At 40.1% G+C, this 19,429-nt stretch overlaps 1 protein-coding gene across 2 annotated transcripts in view; it reads right to left on the bottom strand.

Moving 5' to 3' along the window:
* Positions 1-19,429, bottom strand: part of LOC138351863 (methyltransferase-like protein 27) — a 402,846-nt gene that overhangs the window by 304,094 nt on the left and 79,323 nt on the right. For both annotated transcript variants that reach the window (XM_069303868.1, XM_069303869.1), the window contains one exon: positions 1,120-1,242. In XM_069303868.1, coding sequence (XP_069159969.1) covers positions 1,120-1,242 — 123 coding nt within the window. The remainder of the gene's footprint in view (positions 1-1,119; positions 1,243-19,429) is intronic.

Genomic DNA, 19,429 nt, shown 5'->3' with positions numbered 1-19,429 from the left:
TGTATGCAATACTCTCCCAGCTACAGCAGCATGTAATACAAGCAAACACGTTACATACGACATAAGTGTAAACTGTTATAGAATTGTTCTGCGAAGTTTACACTTAAAACTATAATGTCAAAAGGTAAACTGATGACAAAATGAAGTCAGTGAACTATTTATAAGTTTGTTCAAATCAATGTGAGATTTATCATGTTCATGTATGAAGTTATGGGTCCTATACAACGTATATGATGTTTTGGGTCCTAGACAACGTGAATAAAGTTATGTGTCCTAGACAACGTGTATGATGTTATGTGTCCTAGACAACGTGTATGATGTTATGTGCCCTAGACAACGTGTATGATGTTATGGGTCCTTCACAACGTGTATGATGTTATGGGTCCTAGACAACGTGTATGATGTTATGGGTCCTTGACAACGTGTATGATGTTATGGGTCCTTGACAACGTGTATGATGTTATGGTCCTAGACAACATGTATAATGTTATGGGTCCTTGACAACGTGTATGATGTTATGGGTCCTAGACAACATGTATAATGTTATGGGTCCTAGACAACGTGTATGATGTTATGGGTCCTAGACAACGTGCATGATGTTAAGGGTCCTTGACAACGTGTATGATGTTATGGTTCCTAGACAACATGTATAATGTTATGGGTCCTAGACAACGTGTATGATGTTATGGGTGCTAGACAACGTGTATGATGTTATGGGTCCTAGACAACGTGTATGATGTTATGGGTCCTTGACAACGTGTATGATGTTATTGGTCCTAGACAACATGTATAATGTTATGGGTCCTAGACAACGTGTATGATGTTATGGGTCCTAGACAACGTGCATGATGTTATGGGTCCTTGACAACGTGTATGATGTTATTGGTCCTAGACAACATGTATAATGTTATGGGTCCTAGACAACGTGTATGATGTTATGGGTCCTAGACAACATGTATAATGTTATGGGTCCTAGACAACGTGTATGATGTTATGGGTCCTAGACAACGTGCATGATGTTATGGGTCCTTGACAACGTGTATGATGTTATGGGTCCCAGACAACGTGCAAGTTACTAACAATAATAGTCTAATGAACAAAAATGTAAACTACAATTACCTTGTCGTAGATCTTACACCATTCATCGTATTTAGCGATGAGTTGATGGGGATCCTGGCCGGGTTGACGGAACTCTGCCAGAACCTTACCAGTAATCTCCTCCATCTCGCTCGTGCTGCTCATCTGATGAATCAAACAAACCCAACGTTATCATTTTTCAAATATGACGTCACATCAGATCAAAAAAAGCACCAAAAATTAAATTGCACAAAATATCTCTTACAGGATGGTTATATCCAAATTCCTCCAGGATGGTTATATCCATCTCCTCCAGGATGGTTATATCCATCTTCTCCAGGATGGTTATATCCATCTCTTCCAGGATGGTTATATCCATCTCCTCCAGGATGGTTATATACATCTCTTCCAGGATGGTTATATACATCTCCACCAGGATGGTTATATACATCTCCTCCAGGATGGTTATATACATCTCCTCCAGGATGGTTATATACATCTCCAGGATGGTTATATATTTTAAGTGTCATAAAAGATGCTCGAGAATAGTTGAGTTATCCCTGCTTAATGGCACCAGATTACAAAAGACATTAAGACAGATTACAAAATCATGTAATTTGAACATTAGCAATAATATATATTATTAACTATGACCGAAAAAGTAAGATTAATAATTCTAACACGAATTTTCTCGATCTTTCTTACATTTCTTTTCACTGTTGAAGGTAATTCAAAGATCAATTCTCCAAAATTCATTTTTATTTCTAGTCTGACGCGACACTTGAGCGCGTTTCGTAAAACTTATTACATTTTCAAAGACTTTAGTTTACACAACCACACACAACTTTAACTGAATAGAGCTTAAACATCTTTCGAGTTCTTATACCTACATTTGGGTGAAGTGACATGTTACAATAGTTTTGGATGAGGTGAAAATAAACTTTTAACACAAGACAGAACACGAAACAATGAAATACAAACAGGTATTAAAAGTAGGTAACTGCAGAAGGCCTATTTTTATTGGCCCATATTTCTTGATGCTTCTATATTGGAGCGGAGTCTTGAAGTGGGTAGAATATAGTTGTGCATTAATTGGCTGTTGATTGCTGGTGTTGACTTCTTGATGTGTAGTGCCTCGCAGACGTCGAGCCGCCTGCTATCGCTGTATCTATCGATGATTTCTGTGTTGTTTGCTAAGATTTCTCTGGTGATGGTTTGGTTGTGGGAAGAGGCTATATGTTCCTTAATGGAGCCCTGTTGCTTATGCATCGTTAAACGCCTGGAAAGAGATGTTGTTGTCTTGCCTATATACTGTTTTTTTTTAGGCTTTCAGTCCCCAAGAGGGCATTTGAAGGCATATACGACGTTGGTCTCTTTTAAAACGTTCTGCTTTGTGTCTGGAGAGTTTCTTATGAGTAGGCTGGCCGTTTTTTTTGGTTTAATAGTAAATTGTCAGTTGGATCTTCTGATTTTTGTCTGTAGGGATAACGTTTCTACTGACAATATCTTTCAGGACCCTTTCCTCCGTTTTATGGGCTGTGGAAAAGAAGTTCCTGTAAAATAGTCTAATAGGGGGTATAGGTGTTGTGTTAGTTGTCTCTCCTCCGTTTCACCGTCCATCATAAGAAGGAAGGTGAAACGCCACGGTCGACATAAGCGTTAACGACACTCCTCTTGTACCTGTCTGGGCAGTCACTGTTGGCATTGAGGCACATTCCTATAGTATATATATATATATATATATATATATATATATATATATATATATATATATATATATATATATATATATATATATATATATATATATATATATATATATATATATATGTAGTATATATATATATATATATATATGTTGATGAAAATAATACACTATTAATACCACACTTTGTTCTGTCTTGTGTTAATGCCACATCACCCCTTCCACCTCACTCAAATGTAGATATAAAATCGGAGATACGTAAGTTCTATTCAGTTGTGTATTTGTGAACTAAAGTCTTTGAAAATGTAATAAGTTTTACGAAACGCGCCCGTGTCGCGTCAGACTAGAAATAAAAATTAATTTTGGAGAATTGATTTTTGATTTACCTCCAACAGTGAAGCGTAATGTACGAAAGATTGAGAAAATTCGTGTTAGAATTATTAATCTTACTTTTTCGGTCATATTTAATAATATATGTCTACAGGAAAGACTGCTACCAAAATATATATATATATATATATATATATATATATATATATATATATATATATATATATATATATATATATATATATATATTGTGTATACTGGCAGCAGGTTTTCTTTCAAACATGTTTCATTGAATATGACCGCATATTCTGTATTTATTATTTTCTTGTTTAGGGCTTCTATCCCTCTAACTATTTTCTTAGCATCAGGGCTTAGTTGAAATAGGAGTTCTCCAGAACTCATTTTCGTACTTTTAAGGTGAAGAAAAGAAGTGATTTACTATAGAGTGTATTACACTTATTTATACAATTTGCACAACGTTTCGAACCTCCATGGTTCATTCTCAAGTGAACAGATCTTGCAATGCTGGTTGATTTTATACCCGCACTGGGTCAGGTGATAATACAGTAAAGGTGAAAACATGGGGGGATACATAAGGGATAAATGTGGGGTGAAACATTGAGGTAACTGCAGAAGGCTTATTGGCCCATACGAGGCAGCTCCTATCTAAACACAAAGATTAATCCAGTGTAATTGGCCTGTTATGTTGGACATTGCCTTCTGTGTTGGCATCGTTATGTTCTGGTCTTGTCCTTACTCTCATGGTGGGTAGAGTAAATAGTTCCGTGATTTGGGTGTTCATGGTAGGTTGTTCTATTCTTATGTGAATTGCCTCAAGAATTTGTAATCTTCTTGCATCTTGGGTTTTGCTCTATTATGCAGGTATTCTTGTTCAACATTTCTCTTGTTAGAGTGATGTCATGGGCTTGTCTCATGTGAGTGCCCCTAGGAATCACATGAGACAAGCCTTTGCTTCCATACATGCCCTATTATACCATGGATTCTTCTTTTGCTTCTCGGATTTTTCCTTTTGGGCCGGGATGTATCTGCTTACTGCCTCCTGACACTTTTGGGTGACATAGTCCATCATATCTTGTACAGACTTAGCTCTGAGGTCTGTGTCCCAAGGTATTTCCCTTAGGAAGCTTCTCATCTCCTCATAATTTCCCTTTCGGTATGCCAGCCTTTTGTTTCCTAGTTCTTTTTTTTTTGGGGGGGGGGATAATTCCTAGCTCTACCAGGTACTCAAAGTTCAATACACTGTGATCACTCATTCCCAAGGGCGCTTCCATCTTGACTTCCTTTATATCCCACTCATTTAGGGTAAACACACACACACACTCATATGTGTGTGTGTGTTTGTGTGTATGAGAAATGAGTGCATACAAGTGAGAAGTAAACACACAATGTACACCAAACCCTGCAAAGTGACTCAAACCCAGAAAGGACAGGTGTTCGCGCACCTGACCATAACTGGTACGTTTGACCACTACACCACGCAGATCCTTCAAAAGGAATCGAAACTTCGGAGTTTTTCCACAATATTTCGATCCCCGAGGACACCAGAGTGGTGAGGGTCTGAATATGTTTTTCATCAAGCAATTGCTGGTAATGCAATTGCTTGATTAAAAACGTATTCTGACCCCTCACCACTGTGGTGTCTGGCAAAGTATATTTTCTCTGCTTCTCTTCTCACACTGACATACTCATTCCTGGTTCTCTGGTATCTCTCTCTGCTTTCTGGTGTTCTGTTATTTCGGAAATTTCTCCACGCCTTTTTGTTCAGCGTCTTTGCTTCTATACATGCCCTATTAAACCACGGATTCTTCTTTTGCTTCTCTGATTTTTCCTTTTGGGCAGGGATGAACCTGTTTATCCTGTGAACTGTCTTCTGTGTTGACTGTGCTGAAAACTTATCAAAAAACATCGCTATGTCAACTGCTGTACAGCTGTGAGTTGGAACAACATCACATGTACACTAGGCTAGATAAGAGGTCAGTTGCTGTTGTATTTGTGCCCTGTTGTGAACTTTTGCATTAAAATGCTTGTGTGCTTTGCAAAATTAAAGTAATTACAGTGAATTCTTAACAAACACACACACACACAGTGCAGTAAGTGTTTAGTATTCTGAGGAACATTAAAGTGATAAGTTTACATTTATACAGTAAAAATGGCAAATATACATCAGTTTCGTGCATTTGATCCTGACTGTGACCAGACAAACCTGTCACAAAGGTGGAAGTGAGGGGATGGGTTGTCACCATATAAACCTCCTACTAGTGTACATGCACGTGACGCTCGCCGTGCACTGAAGCAAGTGAATGACCATGCACCCGGACTAGTTTTGGCAACCCATTCCCGAAACATCCTGTGTATTGGCTTGCTGGAGAGCCTAGGTCATCGGCATTCCTAATGATACAATGGTCGTTGTAGCGCATTTGTGGAAACAGTTAGAGCGATTGGCAGCTTCTATTGTAAAGAACGTGAGGGAGACAGAGGAGCGAAAGGAAGGCGTGAGGTACCAACCGCAACTCGTTTCGTTTCCCTGCGAGCCAAGCATGCTGGCCTGTGGTTGGTATGTAGGAAAAAAGTATGTTTTTCCCTGATTGGTTAGTTTGAGGAGGACCGGGAAAAGCCAGCACTCCTTGCCGCCTAGCATCAAGACGCCATTCTGCGCTAGCCTCTAGACTGATAAGACGTGGTTTCTCTGGGTCGGCCAGCCCAGTGAAACTACTGTCCCTAGCGGCTCCTACTACATTATCTACCAACATCGACCTGGGTCCGTAGGAATGCAGCAGAATCCGGGAACTCGTCGTATTTGCGTGTGATAGCAAGGGAGTGTAGTAATCAGATCGAGAGAAGTGGGTAAAAGTTGATATGAGCAGGTAGCAACAGACTCATAAGTCTCCATCTCAGTTATCAATCAGACTATCTGATCTCCTGCTAGTGTCTTGTAGCAGTGGCTAGTGGAGTGATCTGGGAATATCTTGCAAGTGTTCAGGGCAGTTTTCCCATAGAAATTCGTGGGAATTTCGGTAGTCAGTGACGTTTATAATGTTTGGCGCCATCTTGTATGAACGCCACGCTTCATCCCGAGCCAGGTACAAAGTCGTCCGAGTGAGGATGTATACCAACCGGACCTAGTGGCGAGAGACTTCATGCTGGTCTACTCAGCTAAGCTTAACGCACTGCCGCCTAGTGGCGCGGTAGCCACCCACTACAAGAACTCCAGCAGTGTGTCTATGTGTGTGTGTGAGCCGGCGCAATAATTGAGTAAGTACCCCTTGTGTGTAATTGGTGATTATAATCTCTAAGCCTGAATTCGAGGTCAGGTGTTCTGCCGCGTTGTCTCTGTAGCACCTTAGAGGTGAAGAGAGGTGCGGGCACGTGAGATTTTCACCCTTATTTATGTCCTTATAATATATATATATATATTATAAGTGAATTGTTATTTTGAGGCCCTTCAATTTCCTTGATCATTTTGCCAATTCCTTTCTCCCTCAAACACACTTTTATTACCTCCTTCCTCCAAATCAAGTTGGCCAGTGTTCGAGTCCCCTGGTGGGTTGAGTGTCTAAAAAGTTATAAACTTCAGCTACTGGAATAGGGTAGTCTGTGCATTAAGCATTTGGCACTGAGTTTTCCCATATAACAGGAACCAATGAAAGAGCATTAGAGGTCCCACACTATCTCATTGCCTGGGAGAGGATTGGAGTTCTGGTTGGTTAAATACCCCAGAATTCCTACCTCTCTTATGGCTTTGAAGTATGGTGTAGTGGATACAGCATGCAACTGCCACCTTGTTGGCCAGTGTTCGAGTCCCCTGGTGGGTTGAGTGTCTAAAAAGTTATAAACTTCAGCTACTGGAATAGGGTAGTCTGTGCATTAAGCATTTGGCACTGAGTTTTCCCATATAACAGGAACCGATGAAAGAGCATTAGAGGTCCCACACTATCACATTGCCTGGGAGAGGATTGGAGTTCTGGTTGGTTAAATACCCCAGAATTCCTACCTCTCTTATGGCTTTGAAGTATGGTGTAGTGGATACAGCATGCAACTGCCACCTTGTTGGCCAGTGTTCGAGTCCCCTGGTGGGTTGAGTGTCTAAAAAGTTATAAACTTCAGCTACTGGAATAGGGTAGTCTGTGCATTAAGCATTTGGCACTGAGTTTTCCCATATAACAGGAACCGATGAAAGAGCATTAGAGGTCCCACACTATCTCATTGCCTGGGAGAGGATTGGAGTTCTGGTTGGTTAAATACCCCAGAATTCCTACCTCTCTTATGGCTTTGAAGTATGGTGTAGTGGATACAGCATCCAACTGCCACCTTGTTGGCCAGTGTTCGAGTCCCCTGGTGGGTTGAGTGTCTAAAAAGTTATAAACTTCAGCTACTGGAATAGGGTAGTCTGTGCATTAAGCATTTGGCACTGAGTTTTCCCATATAACAGGAACCAATGAAAGAGCATTAGAGGTCCCACACTATCTCATTGCCTGGGATAGGATTGGAGTTCTGGTTGGTTAAATACCCCAGAATTCCTACCTCTCTTATGGCTTTGAAGTATGGTGTAGTGGATACAGCATGCAACTGCCACCTTGTTGGCCAGTGTTCGAGTCCCCTGGTGGGTTGAGTGTCTAAAAAGTTATAAACTTCAGCTACTGGAATAGGGTAGTCTGTGCATATATATATATATATATATATATATATATATATATATATATATATATATATATATATATATATATATATATATATATATATATATATATATATTGGTGTATACTGGCAGCAGGTATTCCTTTCAAATATGTCTCATTTGTTTCTCACCGCATATTCTGTATTTACTATCTTCTGATTTAGGGATTCTATCCCTCTAACTGTTTTCTTAGCATCAGGGCTTAGCTGAAAGAGGAGTTCTTCATAACTCATTTTCGTAGTTTCAAGGTGAAGAAAAAAGTGAATTATTATAGAATGTATTACACTTATTTATACAATTTGCACAATGTTTCGAACCTCCATTCACAAGGAATGAACCTTGTTCATTCTCAAGTGAAAAGAATTTTCAGAACTGGTTGATTTATACCCGCATTGGGTCAGGTGATAAGACAATAAAGGTAAAGACATGGGGGATACATAAGGGATAAATGTGGGGTGAGGCACATAAGAACATAATAATAAAGGTAACTGCGGAAGGCCTATTGGCCCATATGAGGCAGCTCCTATTTACATACAAAAATTAATCAGGTGTAATTGGCCTGTTATGTTGAACAGTGTCTTCTGTGTTGGCATCGTTATGTTCTGGTCTTGTCCTTACTCTCATGGTGGGTAGAGTAAATAGTTCCGTGATTTGGGTGTTCATGGTAGGTTGTTCTATTCTTATGTGAATTGCTTCAAGAATTTGCAATCTTCTTGCATCTTGGGTTTTGTCTATTATACAGGTATTTTTGTTCAACATTTCTCTTGTTAGGGTGATGTCATGGGCTTGTCTCGTGTGATTCATGGGGGCACCGGATTGAAGATGACATGTCAAACGCCTCGTCAGCTTGGTCGACGTCATATCTATGTACTTAGATTGAAGGTTGTTACGTACTCCTAGCAGAATACGTATATAAATTTAAAATAACTTGTTTTTTTCCAGTATATCATTGCCTGTATATGTACACACATTGTGTTTTTGGTAAATTATCGTGTGGTGTGGCAGCGTCAGTGGAGACAGGAGCGCGGTTGCTTTGCACACGTCTAGTACCTGTTAGATACGGGAAAGCTGGACCTGTTCAGTTTGGAAGTTCCAGATGTCACTTTTATTTAGTATATATAATTGTTTATATTCTGTAATTAAACAGGTGGCATTGTACTTATATATTTTGTAAGTAACTATTATCTGTAATTTGCATTCTTGTGTGTTTTGAGAACAAGTGGTTGTTCAATTAGTTTTAAATATTAAAAAGTCCTTAGTTTCCATCCCTCATCCTGGGATGAGGCAGACGGGAGGTGAGAATTTGGGTAGCGCCAGAGCGAGAGTTCAGTAGCTGATACGGGACCAGGAGAGTAACATGTGGGAGATAAGTCTGTACATTCATGTTGTGCCATATTTTATTATGTTATATTAAGTGATATGACAATACTTTTGGTTTGTTGTATAAGTTAACTTTACCATCTGTGTTTTTATATTATACTGTCTTGAATATATATCTATATAATATTTTGTATCTATTCTTCAGTCCTAAAGGAAGATTTTTATTTATGTGCTCATTACTTATCAAGGGGTTATACTGGTGACCCGCTCTTGAGAACAGCAGTTTTCTCGTATCCCTAGACGTAATTAAAGCTTGGCTGCTGTAGGGTCACGAGCCGTAACGAACGATAGGTAACAAAGGTTACATCCTTCGTTGGGGTAAGTGTACATGTATACAACGCTTGACTGCTGTAGAGGGTTCTCCGTCGGCTTCGGGCGGTTTTTGATAAGGAGTTCGGAAGTCTTCTTCGTTTTATAGAATATGATCAGGTTTATGTTTTGGTTAGGAGTAATGCTTTTTACTCCTTTATGGATTATTTCATTCACTGACACTTATAATATCACAGGTATATTCGCTGTACATTTATTTGCTATCTTAAAATGTTTCGTCTCCCAGCATTTCGTAGTGAAACAGCAAGTGAAGTAGGGAACTTAATTCATGCCAGGAGGACAGAATTACAAACTCTAGCCCATGAGTATCACCTAGATGTTCTCCATGGAGCCAACAAAAGTGACTTGCACAATATTATCCTGGACCACCTCTTAGATGAAGGAATTATAGACTGATTCTCACGACAACTATTCTATTGCAGATCGGCATGCTCTGGCAGCTATGAAGTTAAAGCTCGAACTAGTGAAAGTAGAGCGTGAACAACAAAAAGAAGCTCTACAATAACAGAAAGAAGCTCTCCAGATAAAGGAACGTGAGGCTGCCCTGAAGAAAGAAGAACAGGAACGCGAGGCGGCCCTAAAGGAACGCGAGGCAGCCCTAAAGGAACGCGAGGCGGCCCTAAAGGAACGCGAGGCTGCCCTACAACGTGAGCGTGAGAGGGAACAGCTTGAAGCAAGAAAACGTCACCTGGAGATGCAACGTGAGCACGATAAGAAGCAAGCTGATAGTGTTCTAGAATATCGTCAACAAGAACTCACCTTGGAAACTACACACCACACTCAGAGCCAACAAGCTACAGCTAGTCTTCCAGTAAACTTCAATGTCTCTCTGACAAGTAAGTTAATGCCACCATTCGTTGAGACAGAGATAGATGTGTTTTTTACTACTTTTGAGGCCCTAGCTAAAAGACTTAGCTGGCCTGAAGATCAATGGTCTACAATTCTCAGATTGCATCTCACAGGTAGAGCTGCAGTTACTCTCAGTACCTTAACGTCTGAGAATGACTACCAGACCCTGAAGCAAGCAGTTTTAGACGCCTACCTTCTCTCCACCGAAAGCTACAGACGAAATTTCCGTGATTATCTAAAGGCAAGTACCACCACCTATTTAGAATTTGCCAATACTAAGAAAAGATATTTCATGAAATAGCTGGAAGCAGCCCATGTCTCTACATTTTCAGAACTCGTCAACCTCCTTCTAGTTGAGGAATTCTTTAGACGTGTTCCCTCTTCTATCCGTCTATACTTAGCAGACAAAGAGGAAACCGATCTCATCAGATGTGCGAAGTCGGCTGACACCTACAGTCTTATCCACAGGTTAACAGCTGACACATCTTCCAGTAAGAAGTTTTGGTCTAATTATGACAAAGTGAGTACCGATCAGGCGAGCTCTCAATTATATTGTAGGTATTGCAAGCTCTGTGGACATACCATAGATAAATGAGGAAAAGCCCAATACAAAGGCTATAGTGAAACTCCTAAACCCAAACCGACTCCTTCTAAGTCCGGTAAACCTGTGATGAATGTTGGTGTTCCTGTTAATGATCTTTCTCTCTTCAGCAAACACCTGTATCCTGGAACTGTCTCTGCCAACAGCACAGATTCGGAGGGATGTTTCAAATTGAAGATCTTGAGGGACACAGCGGCTCTCCAGTCAATAATATTGAAATCGGCTGTGCCTAACATCACCTACACCGGGGAGACGGTCCTTATCACTGACCTCACTGCTACCACTCCGTATCCACTCGCCAGAGTCCACCTGGATTGTCCTTTCGTGACCGGTGAAGTCCAAGTCGCCATCAGGGTTACAACCATGGGTTACGCCATGTCAGGGGTACAACTTCTCCTGGGCAACGACTTGGCCGAAGATCTGCAACCTTCCAACTTGATCATCATGGACAAACCCCAGGTATGTGACTCTGTAGTGGAAAACCCCATCTTGAAGTATGTTCCAGCAGAGGTCCAAGAAAGTGATGAAGTCTCTCCTCCGGTTTTGTTGACAACCCGTGCGCAAGCTGCACGCCCGCAACCAGCTGACTCTACTGCAACAGCTGTCCCTCAAGACCATCAGAATCTACCACCGAATCTTACTACGTTGGAGTTCCGTAAGTTACAGAGGGAGGATTCTACATTAACACCAATATTCTTCCAGGCCGAGACTCAATCTGATAGTATTCCTGAGTTCTTTATAGAGAACCAATTGCTCTACAGCAGGTACCGACCCAGTGAACTAACGGAGGATGACGATTGGGCTAATGTCGACCAACTAGTAGTTCCCACCAGCCTACGGCCCGATATTCTACACCTGGCCCATGGAGCGCTTTCTCACTACGGTTTTAATAAAACCTATCACGGAATCAGACAAGACTAAATACTGGCCAGGTATGATTAAGGATATAAAAAGTTATGTACAACAGTGTCATACATGTCAGATGGCAGGAAAACCTAACATCCCGATTCCTAAGGCTCCTTTAATTCCTATCCCGGTACCTTCGGAACCTTTTCACAGACTCATCATAGACTGTGTTGGTCCTTTACCCCGGACCAGTTCTGGCAACGCTTATATACTAACCATCCTGTGTCCAAATACCAGATTCCCCATAGCAGTTCCTGTAAAGAACATTACGGCTGCTACGGTGGTGAAACAACTATTGAAGATCTTTACTCAATACGGATTTCCTCGGGAGATTCAAAGTGACTGTGGCACCAAATCACCAGCGATGTCTTCAAGAAGACACTGGAAGAATTCAACATCACTCAGGTATTGTCCAGCCCCTATCATCCTGCTTCACAGCGTTCTCTTGAACGTAGTCACCAAACGATAAAATCGATTGACTTCATCTTCATGTGCGTTTTCAGAAGTCTCCCAAATGAGTCTCTAGGAGTATCTCCTTATGAGATGCTCTACGGACGTAAGTGCTGTACTTCTCTTAAAGCTTTTAAGGACTCTATACATAATGCCACCATCAGTGACCCTCAGAATGTGCCCCAGTTTCTTCAAAACTTAAAGCACATTCTAGAGAGAATACGTAAATTTGCTAATGATAATTTATTGAAAGCTCAAGATAGGATGAAGACTCATTTTGACAAACGCAGCAAAATCAGGAAATTTAAAACAGGAGACTTCGTGTTGGCATATTTTCCGATCCCTGGTTCTCCATTGCAAAATAAGTTTTCAGGACCCTACCGCATCAAGGAGTGCAGAAACAACCACAACTACGTTCTTGAGACTCCAGATAGGCGACGGAGGACTTAGTTGTGCCACGTCAATCTTTTGAAGGAGTATAAAGGTATTCCCCCCACTGTGCTAATATCTCTCTCCCCTTTTCAAGATCCATACCTCCACAGTGAGACCTTCCCTGCGTTTCCTCCTGAAAGCACTAACTCTGAGTCAGTGCCTTCCAACTCGGAAATCCTTACTGATCTTCCTAAATATTTACAGGACTGTAATAGTGCTCCTCTCAACAAAGTTCTTCAAGAACATCAGAAGTTGTTCAGCGATGATAACCAATAACCGTTAGAGTGCCTCAGGGCAGCATCTTGGGACCTCTTCTATTTCTTATATACATCAATGATCTGCCTAATGTCTCTAACATTCTGAAACCTATCTTGTTTGCTGATGATACTACCCTCATCTACTCCAACCCCAACCCACATACACTAAATAATGTTGTTAATAATGAACTAAAAAAAGTCCACTTATAGATGTCAACCAACAAACACTTAACATAAAAAAGACCTACTACATCCTATTTGGAAGCAAATCTACAAATGCAATTCAGCTTCAGATAGACAATGTAAACATTAGCAATAAAAATGATGGAAAGTTTCTTGGCCTATTCCTAGACATGAGACTCATCTTCAGTACCCACATAGAAAACATAACTAAGAAGTTGACAGTCTCCGTGATGCAGTGGTAAGACACTCGCCTGGCGTTCCGCGAGCGCTGTCATGGGTTCGTATCCTGGCCGGGGAGGATTTAAGAACATAAGAACATAAGAACAAAGGCAACTGCAGAAGGCCTATTGGCCCATACGAGGCAGCTCCTATTTATAACGACCCAATCCCACTCATATACTTGTCCAACCCGCGCTTGAAACCATCGAGGGACCCCACCTCCAGCACGTTACGCGGTAATTGGTTCCACAAATCAACAACCCTGTTACTGAACCAGTATTTACCCAAGTCTTTCCTAAATCTAAACTTATCCAATTTATACCCATTGTTTCGTGTTCTGCCTTGTGTTGATACTTTTAATACCCTATTAATATCCCCTTTGTTATGTCCATTCACCCACTTGTAAACCTCTATCATGTCACCCCTAACTCTTCACCTTTCCAGTGAATGCAACTTAAGCTTTGTTAATCTTTCTTCATATGAAAGATTTCTAATTTGGGGAATTAACTTAGTCATCCTACGCTGGACACGTTCAAGTGAATTTATATCCATTCTATAATATAGCGACCAAAACTGAACTGCATAATCTAAATGGGGCCTAACTAGAGCAAGATATAGCTTGAGAACCACACCAGGTGTCTTGTTACTAACGCTGCGATTAATAAATCCAAGTGTCCGATTTGCCTTATTACGAACATTTATGCATTGATCCTTTTGTTTTAAATTCTTACTAATCATAACTCCCAGATCCCTTTCGCAATCCGACTTCGCAATCTCAACACCATCTAGCTCGTATCTTGTAACTCTATCATCATTACCTAACCTCAGAACTTTACATTTATCAGCATTAAACTGCATCTGTCAATCCTTTGACCATTTCAAAACCCTATCTAGATCAACTTGAAGTGATAGTGAGTCCTCCTCCGAATTAATTTCCCTACCGATTTTCGTATCATCGGCAAATTTGCAAATGTTGCTACTCAGACCAGAATCTAAATCATTTATATATATTATAAACAACAGAGGTCCCAGGACAGAGCCTTGAGGCACTCCACTTACAACATTTTCCCACTCTGACTTGATTCCATTTATACTAACTCTCTGTTTCCTTTGGTATAGCCATGCCCTAATCCAGCTTAATATAGCACCCCCAATACCATGAGACTATCTTTTTAATCAGTCTTTCATGTGGCACTGTATCAAAAGCTTTGCTAAAGTCAAGGTACACAACATCACAATCCTTACCACTATCAACTGCCTCAACTATGCTAGAATAAAAAGATAACAAATTTGTTAAACATGAACGGCCATTTATAAAACCATGTTGCGACTCAATTATTAATTTATGTTTTTCAAGATGAAGACGAACTTTATTTGCTATTATAGATTCGAGTAACTTTCCCACAATAGACGTTAGGCTAATTGGTCGATAGTTAGATGCAAGTGATCTATCTCCTTTCTTAAAAACTGGTATCACATTAGCAACTTTCCAAAACTCTGGCACTCTGCCTGACTCTATTGATTTATTAAATATGGTTGACAGTGGGTCACAAAGCTCCTCTTTGCATTCTTTAAGCACCCTGGCAAACACTTCATCCGGCCCTGGGGATTTGTTTGGTTTGAGTTTTACTATTTGTTTAAGAACATCCTCCCTGGTAACTGCTAAACTCGTCAACCTGTCCTCGTCCCCACCCACATAGACTTGTTCGGCTGAAGGCATATTGTTAAGTTCCTCTTTAGTAAATACAGATACAAAATATTTATTAAAAATACTACTCATCTCTTCATCACTATCTGTTATTTGACCTGTCTCAGTTTTTAATGGACCTATCCTTTCCCTAGTCTTAGTACGATATAACTGAAAAAAAACTTTAGGATTTGTCTTTGCTTGTCCGGCTATGCGAACTTCATAGTTTCTTTTTGCTTTCCTTATCTCTTTTTTAACATTTCTAACCAGTTGTACGAATTCCTGTTCTAAACTGACTTTCCCATTCTTAATCCTTTTGTACGAAGCTCTCTTTTTACCTATAAGGTTCTTTAAATTCTTTGTTATCCACTTTGGGTCATTAGTATTCGATCTATTCAATTTGTATGGTATACTACATTCCTGTGCTTTGTTTAGAATATTCTTAAATAAGTTATATATTGAATCCACATCGAAATCCCCATTTAAGTCACCTATCGCTGGGTTCATGTCTCGCTCCAAGACCGGCCCACACCCCATACCCAAGACTTTCCAATCAATTTGACCCCCAAAAAATTCTTAGGCTATTAAAATCAGCTTTTCGAAAATCTGGCACTTTAACAGAATTTTCTCCTACAGGTCTATTCCATTCTATGCTATATCTGATTTCTTTGTGATCACTGTTCCCTAGCTCACTCCCTATTTCGATGTCATTAATTTGTGTTTCCCTGATAGTTAACACTAAATCTAAAATATTATTTTCCCGTGTTGGTTGCTTAATGTGTTGCGTAAGAAAGCAATCGTCAATTAATTCTAGAAAATCTTCTGCTTCACTATTCCCTGTTTTGTTCAACCAGTTTATTCCACTATAATTAAAGTCACCCATGACATAAATACTGTTAGATCTAGATGCTCTAGATATTTCATCCCATAGATGCTTTGCTTCCATTCTGTCTAAATTTGGTGGCCTATATATAACTCCTATTATAATATTATTAGCTTTTTCGTTTAATTCTATCCAAATAGTTTCTGTGTGTGGCTCAGTTTTGATTCCCTCTTTGAGACTACATTTCAAATTGTCCCTAACATATATGGCTACTCTACCTCCTCGTCTAATATATCTATCTGTGTGAAATAGTTTAAATCCATTTATTTGATATTCAGCTAATAGTTCTCTATTTTCTACATTCATCCACGTTTCGGTAAGTGCAATAATATCTATTTTGTCTGTGCAGACAAGAGCATTTAATTCGTTAATTTTATTTCATAGACTTCTACTGTTAGTGTAATATACCCTAAGTGAATTGTTATTTTGAGGCATTTCTCTTTCCCTGATCATTTTGCCAATTCCTTACTCCCACAAACACATACTTTTATTACCTCCTTCCTCCAAATCAATTCCCATACCTCTATCTAGTAACAGTTTAAACCCAAACAAACACCTCTAACCACTTCTTCCAACTAGTTCGCAACAGCAACAACCCCAGCTCTCGATAGATGCACCCCATCACGAGCATACATTTCATTTCTTCCATAGAAGTGTTCCCAGTTGTCTATGAAAGATATTGCATTTGATTTGCAATATCTTTCCAGCCGGCAATTGACACCAATTGCCCTCGACATCCATTCATTTCCCACTCCCTTTCTTGAAAGAATGCCACATATGATCGGGATTCCTCCCTTACTCCTAACTAAATCAATTGCTGTCCTGAATCTCTGTATTAGTTCCTCACTCCTAACTCTCCCAACATCATTACCCCCTGCACTAATACAAATAATGGGTTTGTTTCCATTTCCCGACATAATATCATTCATGTTTCCAACAATATCACCAATTTCAGCTCCCAAATAGCAAACCCTTAATCTGTTCCCCCTATCTCTGGCACAAAACGTTCTGTCTAAATACCTCACCTGGGAATCTCCCACAACCAAAATTCGCTTCGATTCACCCTTTTCCTTTCGAGCAGTTTGAGGGACCTGCGCTTCAATGCTCCTCGTTGCTTTGCCTCCTCTTTGAACAACAGGTTCACCACAGCACTCGTCCTCTAATATGTCAAATGCATTAAAAGTCCTTAGGTGTAGGCTATTAGTTGTCGGTTTTGCCAAGGTCTTCTTAAGACCCCTGTCTTTCACAACTTGCCAAGACGAGGTCTTCTTAATACTGGTCCCGTCAGTCCTTCTTAATGAGGTCCCGTCAATACTGGCCTCCTCCTTCGTTTCCTCCCGAAGTCTAAGCCGTCGTACCTCCTCCCGCAGGGAATCCATCTCTGCTCTCAGAGCTCCAACCAGACTCACCAAATCTTTTACTAATTACTGGGCGCAATTCCTTAACTGTAGCCTCTGTTTAACGCAACAGTAAAATGTGTACTTGGATGAAAAAACGATTCTTCGTGGCAGGGGATCGTATTCCAGGGACCTGCCCGAAACGCTACTAGTGGCTGTACAAGAATGTAACAACTCTTGTATATATCTAAAAAAAAAAAGTATCTAAAACAGTTGGTATACTCTCCAAAATCAGATATTATGTACCTAACTCTGCTCTCATCTCTCTATATTATGCACTAATCTATCCCTATCTCAACTATGGTATCTGTGCGTGGGGTTCAACCACTGCAAACCACCTCAAGTCCATCATCACCCAGCAAAAATCTGCTATCAGAATAATATCAAATTCTGCTTTCAGACAACACTCAGCCCCCTTGTTTAACTCCCTAAACATGCTAAACATAATCTCACTCCATAAATTCTCTTGTGTCAACTACATTTACAAAACCCTGTTCTTAAATGCAAATCCTGCTCTGAAACTCTTCCTGGTCAGATGTAATAGGACCCATTATCACCACACCAGAAATAAATATCTCTTTGATATCCACAGAGTTAAACTTAATCTGTGTAAACACTCTATGCAAATAAAGGGACCCAGTTTATGGAACTCACTCCCTATTGAATTGAAAAGCTGTCCAACTTTTACATCATTCAAAATCAATACTAAAAAGTACCTAATTTCATCTTCATAGTTTTTCACCTTTTGCCTTAAAATTGCACTGTATCTATTGCTATCCAATCTCCCAACCTTTATGTTCCCAATTTGAACATCTTTACCATTGTGATCATTGCTGTCTTCTTATATGTGCTGCCAATCTGCTGTATGGTGTTTATTAATCTTGTTTATTTGTATCTATTGCTACCCAGTCTCCCAATCTTTATGTACCCAATCTGAACATCTTTACCATTGTGATCATTGCTGTCTTATATGTGCTGTCAATCTGCTGTATGGTGTCTATTAATCTTGTTTAAATTACCAATCAAGCCGTCAGTGTAATCAATCAGAGCTTTAATATAACAATGTGCTTTAATATACTTACTAAGCTTTCTCATCTCATTTTTCTCTTGCAATGTATTTGTTATCATTTATCAATTCCGATAGAAATTACCTACTTAAAATTATCTATTAGATTAAGGACCTGCCCGAAACGCTGCGCGTACTAGTGGCTTTACAAGATTGTAAATACTGTACTTTTCAATGTATTCTCACAAACCTAATGTACCTTCTTGTATATATATAAATAAATAAATAAATAAATGATCCCCATGAGTGTAATGTGGTTCAGCACGACATTCAGCTGCTTCCTGATACCCGGCCGATTCGTCAACCCTTCTACCGTATCAGCCCGTATAAAAAGAAAGTTATGCGTGCTGAAGTACAATACCTTCTGGATCATGGGCTGGCCACCCCTTGTGAGTCCCTTTGGGCCTCACCCTGCATCTTGGTGCCGAAACCGCACGGTAAAGTACGCCTTTGTACCGACTACCGGAAACTGAACCTTGTGACCGTCAAGGATGCTTACCCTTTACCTTGTATAGATGATATCCTTGATGCATTGGGTAATGCTAGTTATTTGTCCCAAATTGATTTGTTAAAGGGCTATTACCAAATCAGCCTGACAGAGAGAGCTAAGGAAATATCTGCCTTCACCATTTCTTTTGGCCTGTACAGATATGAACGCCTTTCTTTTGGACTGTGTAATGCCCCGGCCACCTTCCAGCGAGCTGTCAACCACGTCATCTACGGCCTAGATCACTCCTACGCCTACTTGGATGACATCGTTGTGGCAACTAACACCTGGAGCGAACATCTGCTCCAGCTGCAACGATTGTTCTCCAAGCTCCTGACAGTTGGCTTTACCGTCAACTCATAGGGAGTGGCAGCATAGCTCCTTTAACCATTCACACTCAAGCCATTCAGCATTACCCACAGCCTACAACCAGGAAGCAGCTCCTGTGCTTCCTTGGCCTTGCATCTTACTATCGTAGGTTTGTGAAAATTTTT

Source organism: Procambarus clarkii, chromosome 51 (genome assembly GCF_040958095.1).
Source record: "Procambarus clarkii isolate CNS0578487 chromosome 51, FALCON_Pclarkii_2.0, whole genome shotgun sequence".
Taxonomy (NCBI): Eukaryota; Metazoa; Arthropoda; class Malacostraca; order Decapoda; family Cambaridae; genus Procambarus; species Procambarus clarkii.
The sequence above is the reverse complement of the archived record's forward strand: the minus strand, read 5'-3'. Positions and strand labels throughout refer to the sequence as shown.